At 38.9% G+C, this 8,492-nt stretch overlaps 1 protein-coding gene across 1 annotated transcript in view; it reads left to right on the plus strand.

Moving 5' to 3' along the window:
• The window catches only part of CDK12 (cyclin dependent kinase 12), an 84,724-nt gene that overhangs the window by 60,914 nt on the left and 15,318 nt on the right, over positions 1 to 8,492 (plus strand). The window contains exons 8-9 of the mRNA XM_017497180.2: positions 5,847 to 5,924; positions 7,399 to 7,515. Of these exons, the coding sequence (XP_017352669.1) occupies positions 5,847 to 5,924; positions 7,399 to 7,515 (195 nt within the window). The remainder of the gene's footprint in view (positions 1 to 5,846; positions 5,925 to 7,398; positions 7,516 to 8,492) is intronic.

Genomic DNA, 8,492 nt, shown 5'->3' on the forward strand with positions numbered 1-8,492 from the left:
TTTGAGACAGAGTCTTTCTATGTTGCCCATTCTGGAGTCCAGCGGCTGTTGATAGGCATGATCGTAGTATACTATATCCTTGAACTCCTGGGCTCAAGCCACCCTCTTGCCTCAGCCTCCTCAATAGCTGTGACAACAGGCACATGTTGCCTTACCCAGCTTGTCTTTTTTACTTTTCGAAAATTGTAAGTGGATTAAACGTTGATTCCTAACCACCCACCCAGGGTCAGGGTAGTAGACCCGAAAACTACTTTACACTTGGTTTTGAGTACTTCTAACAAAAGTTATATAATTAGTGGTATATCAATGTTGGGAGGTGGGGAGCAGTGGGAGCCTCTGCCCAGAGTACAGGCAATAAATGGATATGTTGTCTGTGGAGAATTTTAAAACAGCAAAACAAAATAATCCAGTACAAACTAGTCAGCTTGCTTTTACGGCCTTATGAGGACAGTTTAAATGTGCAGATTTATATACACACCACTTTACATAATATGTAATTGTCCTTTTTTGGGATGTTATCAGTTATTTGGACATTGTCCATATCTGTTAATTCATTTGTGATGGTTTCGTGATGGTCATATTCTAATTATATCATTTCTTATTGGAATACTTATATAAAAATAATTTCTCATCTATTTGGCTGAACCCAGGTATAAATAATATAGAAAAGGTAGGATAAAGGTTAACTCTTTCATTTTATTTAACAGTTTTCAAAATAATGAAGTAGCTTCCTCGTAACCTTCAAAGATGACCAATGAAAAAAAATTTTTTTTTTTTTTGTTTCATTAGGAACTAGTGGATTTAAACGTATTTGATGTATTTTAATCCATTGTGGTTATTATCCTTACTCTTGTTCAAACTGTCCAGTCTTTGGCCAGTGGGAGCTTATTCGGCTTGTATTTTGAGTTCTTTGACACACCATAGTAGCGTTATAGTAGAAAACACCTTGGTTTTGGTTCCAACCTTGTCCTATTCATTTCCTGCCCCAGACCTGGAATCAAACATTTCTTTAAGGAGTCTTAGTTCCTTTTAGTGGAAAATGATATTTAGAAACTACAGCCTGTGTGTTGGGGCATGGAGGTTTTAAATGGGCCATGTTTATTAATTGTGTCTTACGTTGTATGATTTTTTTTTTTTTTTTTTTTTTTTTTTTTTTTTTTTTTTTTTTTTTTTTTTTTTTTTTTTTTTTTTTTTTTTTTTTTTTTTTTTTTTTTTTTTTGGAGACGAAGTTTCGCTCTTGTTACCCAGGCTGGAGTGCAATGGCGCGATCCCGGCTTACCGCAACCTCCACCTCCTGGGTTCAGGCAATTCTCCTGCCTCAGCCTCCTGAGTAGCTGGGATTACAAGCACGTGCCACCATGCCCAGCTAATTTTTTGTATTTTTAGTAGAGACGAGGTTTCACCATGTTGACCAGGATGGTCTCGATCTCTTGACCTCGTGATCCACCTGCCTCGGCCTCCCAAAGTGCTGGGATTACAGGCTTGAGCCACCGCGCCCGGCCACGTTGTATGATTTATGCCCACTCACACACTCTCCTTGACCTCCATACTTTAGGAGTCTGAATATATACTTCCTAGTGGAGCAAATCACTTTTTTCCATTCTTTTCCTTCCTCTATTAATGTCAGTCTTTAAGAGGAGCACTACAGGGGTTTTATTTTAAAATTCAACAGAATGATGGAGAAAGAAGAACGAGCATAATTTCTGTGGTAGCCTACCCAAATCAAATAAAGCTTTAGTTAAATTTTACTGACTCAAGCTGGGTGTGTTTTTGTTCTGGACTATTTGCTTTAACAGTCTTAGCATTTAAATTGTCACAACCAGGCTCTAAAGTTAACACCCCATTAAGATGCATGGGGAAAGTTCATAGCTCTGTTCGGTACTATTATTTCAGTCTGTGCAGCCTGCCACCTCAGTGCAGTAGGGAAGTATTGATTACATAACAAAGATGTCTTCCCCACCAAAGTACTGGGAACCAAAAGAAAAGAAAACAGAAAAACACAATTTGAAAGTAAAACTGCAGCAAGTTAGACATTGTTCAAAGCCCAGTGACTCATTGAATTAAAATTTTGTTTGACTTTTGGTATGAATTTACTACTTTGGTGATCCATGGTAGTCTCTCTGAAGATATTTTTATGGGATTTTTTTTATAGAGAATTGATATGACAGTTCAGTGTGCAAATTAGAATCAAGAGGAGAAACTAGAGACTAGTACAGCAAATTATGCCTGGAGTCTGAAAACCTAGTGGCTTTTTTTTTCTTTTTTAAATGTCTCTCATTTTACCTGCTGTGATGACAACACTGCACTTAGAACTTGATGTGGCAGTTAATGTTGGAAACATAATTAAATTATAGATTTTTTTTCTTTTTATAGAGTTGGGATCTCACTATGTTGCCCAATCTCATCTCAAACTCCTGGGCTCAAGCAATCCTCCCACCTTGGCCTCCCCAAGTGCTAGGATTACAGGTGTCAGCCACGGGCCTGGCCTAAATTTTACTTTTCCATCTGTGAATAGGGTTTGAGAGAGTATTGGAAGTAAGAGATCTTTAAAGTTGTTTTAACATAATTTGTTTAAAAGTCTAAATTCTAACAGAAGAGTGCTACTTAAAAAGCTAGGTTTGGACTGGGTTCAGTGGCTCACACCTGTAATCCCAGCACTTTGGGAGGCTTAGGCAGGAGTTCAAGACCAGCCTAGCCAAGATGGTGAAACCCCATCTCTACTAAAAATACACAAAATTAGCTGCACCTGGTGGCACATGCCTATAATTCCAGCTACTCGGGAGACTGAGGTGGCACATGCCTGTAATACCAGCTACTTGGGAGACTGAGGCAGAGAATTGCTTAAATCCGGGAGAGAGAGGTTGCAGTGAACCAAGATTGTGCCACTGCACTCCAGCCTGGGCAACAAAGGGAGAATCTGTCTTAAAAAAAAAAATACTAGGTTTGTTTTGCTTTCTCAAAGTCACACTAAAGAATTTCAAAGTAAACCTATAAATTAGGTTTTGTATTTGTCTCATTTCAAAACATAGGTCAGACAGATTCATTGACTATTTTTTTCTTTCCCCACTTTAAAAAAATAAAAAATTTCAGGCATGTAACAAAGTATAGAATATTCATGTAATCTCTTGTTTTCTTTCTTTTTTTCCTTTTTTAAGGAGACATGGTCTTGCTGTGTTGCCAGGCTGGCTGGCTTCAAATGATCCTCCTGCCTAAGCCTTCCAAAGTGCTAGGATTACAGGCATGAGCTACCATGCTTGGCCTTTATTTTAATTTATTTTGAAATAATTTCAGTGTATGGAAAAGTTATAAGAGTACAGAAAACTATTATAGTACAGAAAATGAGTACAGTATAGCCTTATCAAATTCATTCAATATTTAAACCTTTTTTTATTGAAGTATGCAATAAACTGCATATATTTTTATATGTTTTGACACAGTATATCCACCAGTAAAACCATCAACAGAGCCAAGATAATGATCACCCTCCACAGTTTCCCTGTGGCCTTTTGTAATCCCTTTCTTCTACCCACACCCTCCCATTCCCAGGCAAACCACTGTTCTGCACTCTGCACTATAGATTAATTTCCATTTCTAGAATTTTACGCAAATGGAATTATATAGTATATACTCCCCCCACTCTTTTAATCAGCATAAAAGATTAGATTCACTAATTTTTAACATCTTGCCACATTTGCACATCATGTAACACATACATAGAATAAAATGTTTGTGTTTACATATGTACACACCACATATTTTTCTGGAACTGTTTGAAATTTTTTGCATATATCATGCAGCTTTCCCTCTTAATATTTAATGTATAGCTAAGAACAAAGATATCGTCTTAACCACAGTACAGTTATCAAATTCAAGAACTGTAACATTGTTATACACTATTTTTATTTAATGCATCACTTCAGTCTACATTCCAAATATATTCCAGTTTTATCAGTATCTTAATAATGTCCCCAAAATAATACTCTATTTGATACAGGATCCAGTTCAGAATCATGTATCACATTTAGCTGTCATTCTTTTTATTTATTTTTTTTTGTGGGGGGACTGGAATTTGATTATTACTCAAATCAGTCTCCACGTTGTCATTCTTTTTTTTTTTTTTTTTGTGCTTGAATTGAATTTTGCTTTTCTTGCTCAGGCTGGTGTGCAATGGAGCAATCTTGGCTCAATGAAACCTCCGCCTCCTGGGTTTAAGCCTCCCGAGTAGCTGGGATTACAGCTACAGGGATTACACCATGCTTGGCTCATTTTTTGTATTTTTAGTACAGATGGGGTTTCACCATGTTGGCCAACCTGGTCTCAAACCACTGACCTCAGGTGATCCACCTCCCAAAGTGCTGGGATTATGAGCGTGAGTTCACCGAGCCCGGCTCTTTTGCCCAGGCTGGAGTGCAGTGGCAGGATCTTGGTTCACTGCAGCCTCTGCTTCCTGTATTCAAGTGATTCTTCTGCCTCAGCCTCCCACATAACTGGGACTACAGGTGTATGCCACCACACCCAACTAATTTTTGTATTTTTAATAGAGATGGGGTTTTACCATGTTGGCCAGGCTGGTTTCAAACTCCTAACCTCAAATGATAGGCCCACCTGGTCTCCCAAAGTGCTGGGATTACAGGCGTGAACTACCATGCCTGGCCTTTTTAATCTTCTTTAATCTAGAACAATTCCTTAGCCTTTATCTTCCCTGACATATTTTTGAAGATTAAGTTACCATAAATACTCCATATGAAATATGATGTTCTTATCAGGATATTTATTGTATTTTTCTTTTAAGATGGGGTTTCACCATGATGGCCAGGCTGGTCTTGAACTCCTGACCTCAGGTGATCCACCCACCTCAGCCTCCCAAAGTGCTAGGATTACAGGCGTGAGCTGCACCCGGCTCATACTTGTTGTATTCGTACTTTAAAATAGACTCTGTTTGCCTCATATTGATGATGATAGTTTTGGTTAAAGTATTCCCTTCTCACTAGTTACTACTAACTCTTTTGTAATTAATAACTAATTTGTGGGGAAATACTTCGTCACCATGTAAACATGTCCAATTAGTGATGGACTTTCACTCTTATTGCCCAGGCTGGAGTGCAGTGGCACCATCTCAGCTCACTGCAACCTCTGCCTCCCACATTCAAGCATTTCTCTTGCCTCAGCCTCCTAAGTAGCTGGGATTACAGGCACCCGCCACCACGCCCAGCTAATTTTTGTTTTTTTTCAGTAGAGACGAGGTTTCACTATGATGGCCAGGCTGTTCTTGAACTCCTGACGTCAGGTGATCCACCTGCCTTGGCCTCTCAAAATGTGGGATTACAGGCATGAGCCACCACATCCACTGGCAAAGTTGTTTTAACATAACCTATTTAAAAGTCCAGCTGGGCTGGATATGGTGGCTCATGCCTGTAATCCCAACACTTTGGGAGACCGAGGTGGGAGCATCACTTGAGCTCAGGAGTTCGAGACCACTCTGGGCAAGATGGTAAGACCTCATCTCTAAAAAATAAAAATAGCCGGGCGTGGTGGATCGGGCCTGTAATCCCAGCACTTTGGGAGGCCGAGGCTGGGGGACTACCTGAGGTCAGGAGGACTCTTGACCCCCTTTCTCTGCTCATAGAGTGTCCTTAATAGGTAGCAAAAGTTTGATATGCTGGCAAATTTAAATCTTTATACTGTCTGTTTCACTGCAATAAATATTTTCTCTTAGGAAACTCAGACACTGAAATTTGGGGCTAGTTATATTGGTTGCAACCCAATACATTAATAGTATACAAGATTTTTGAGGCTCTTTATCTAGGCTGTAAGAATTTCTGACCTCTCAATTTTACCTTTTCTAGATGCATTCTTGGGGAACTATTCACAAAGAAGCCTATTTTTCAAGCCAATCTGGAACTGGCTCAGCTAGAACTGATCAGGTACAGCTGTGCATGTGTTCTTGAGTGTCCAGGTGTGATAGGTAATCTCATCCTTCAGTTTCTATCACTTTCCAGTCATTCTGATTGAGTTTATGTTTCTTATGTCCGAGTAAGTTTCTTTTTACTCAGTCAGGTTTACCATATATTTTGTCATGGGCTATACATGTAAAGAAGTTGTATTTCACCTCATTTTTAGGTCTTACCTTGTCTTACCTTGCATAATTTTTATTAGCTCTTCATATAACAGCATGCCATTTCAGGATGGCTCTTCCATTCATAGCTCAGATTAGATAAAATTTATCCAGCAAAAAGAATGCAACAAGATAAGAAATAAAAAAATAAAAATAAAAAACAAAAAAAGAACGAATAAAAAAAAATAAAATAAATAAAAAATTTATTCAGCAAGCATTTATTGAGCCTTTTATACAACAGATTACTTTTTTTTTATTTTTACAACAGATTACTTTTAACGTTAAATTTTGGGATTCTGAGATAAATAGGTTCCTGCATTCAAAGAATTTAGAGTTTAGTAAGGCATATAGCATGTAAATAGTTATAAAATGCAGCCTATAATAGAAAATTTGAGGAAGGCCCGGGATTGGGCTGGAATTTGGGTGGTTTTTTTTTTTTTTCCCCCAGTAAAATTAAAGGGAAGAATATAGCAGTCTAATATAGACTTTTTTTTTTTCCTTTTCTTTTTTTTTAGACACAGGGTCTTACTCTTGTCACCTAGACTGGAGTGCAGTGGCATGATCATAGCTCACTGCAGCCTCAAACTGCTGCACTCAAGCGATACTCCCATCTTACCCTCCCGAATAGCTGGAACTATAGGCATTTGCCACCACACCCAGCTATTTTTTTGTTCATTTGTTTTTTAGAGATAGGGTCTCATGATGTTGCCTGGGCTCATACTCCTTGGCTTGAACTCCTGGGCTCAAACAATCCTCCCGCCTTCACCTCCCAAAGTACTGGGATTACATACATAAGCCACCATGCTAGCCTAATGTAGACATTTTTTAAAGGTGATACATAACTCATTTTTTATTATTTGGTAAACTGTCAATTATCTATCAAAATGTTCAGGCTATACTCTTCTCATCTCTCAGTTTACCCTATAGGGATACTATAGAACCAACTTAGCCCTTTGTAATTAGTGTTAATCAAACAGAACAAAACTGGTAATGAAAACCTGTATGGGAAGATTAAAACATTTCACAATCCAAATAATGTAGATCATTTAGGATTATTATCCCAGTATTTCTTCTTCGCTCTGTTATAACCAGTTCTTTCTGTTGTTCTATTCCTTTCTGTCCTTAAAGCAGTGATGTCATACTTTCCTTTATGCATGCCCTCTAATGTAATAAGCAAAGATTCCCCAGACCTCAGGAGGTAATAATTTCTGCTTCTAAAACCTCCAGAATTCATGATGCTGACTCACTCACTCCGTTGTTCTTGCTTTTTGCTTTGTTTTCAGCCGACTCTGTGGTAGCCCTTGTCCAGCTGTGTGGCCTGATGTTATCAAGCTGCCGTACTTCAACACCATGAAACCGAAGAAGCAATATAGAAGGCGTCTACGAGAAGAATTTTCTTTGTGAGTTTGGCAAAAATGTACATCTTATTTCTGTGTCTGGCTGGTGCTGGGACTTTTTCCTGGTCTGGGGAGTTAATGTTGTCCCAATTTATTATGGCAACACAGTGTAGAAAAAAATGTTGGTTTTGAATAGTATATGAATTTTATCATAGCACTTTTGTGATTTTCTCTTCTTTAGACGATAGAAAACCATTTTATTTTTAACAATATATAAATTTTCTCCTAGTCTTCTTGGTATTCCCATGAGAAAAATAGAATGGAACTGTTGGCTTCATGGTTTTTTTTGTTGTTTGTTTTGTTTCTAAAATTGAGACAGGGTCTTGCTCTGTTGTCCAGGCTGGAGTGCAGTGGTATGCTTAGGGTTCACTGCCGCTTTAACCTGCTGGGCTTAAGCAGTCCCCCCACCTTAGGCTTCTGAATAGCTAGGACCACTGGCGTGCACCACCACACCTGGCTTCTTTTTTTTTTTTCCCCCAGTAGAGATAGGATCTCCTTATGTTGCCCAGGATGGTCTTGAGCTTCTGGGCTCAAGTGATCTTCTGCCTCAGCCTCCCAAAGTGCTGGGCTTAAACTTTGGGAGACTGAGGCAGGAAGATCACTGGTATTCTACCATACCTAGCCATGTTGCCATGTTTTGGTTTTTTTCTTTTTACTTTTTTTCCTCTCTGGTTTTTTTTTTTGACTTTAATAGATGGATCGAACTGGCCATATTTGTGTGTGTGTGTCACCCAGGCTGGAGTGCAGTGATGCAATCTTGGCTCACTACAACCTCTGTCTCCCAGGTTCAAGCGATTCTCCTGCCTCAGCCTCCCCAGTAGCTGGAATTACAGGCACCTGCCACCATGCCCATTTAATTTTTATATTTTTAGTAGAGATGGCATTTTACCACGTTGGCTAGGCTGGTCTTGAATTCCTGACCTCAAGTGACCTGCCTGCCTCGGCTTCCCAGAGAGCTGGGATTATAGGTGTGGACTACC

The sequence above is a fragment of the Cebus imitator genome, unplaced genomic scaffold (genome assembly GCF_001604975.1).
Source record: "Cebus imitator isolate Cc_AM_T3 unplaced genomic scaffold, Cebus_imitator-1.0 Scaffold228, whole genome shotgun sequence".
NCBI classification, from domain to species: domain Eukaryota; kingdom Metazoa; phylum Chordata; class Mammalia; order Primates; family Cebidae; genus Cebus; species Cebus imitator.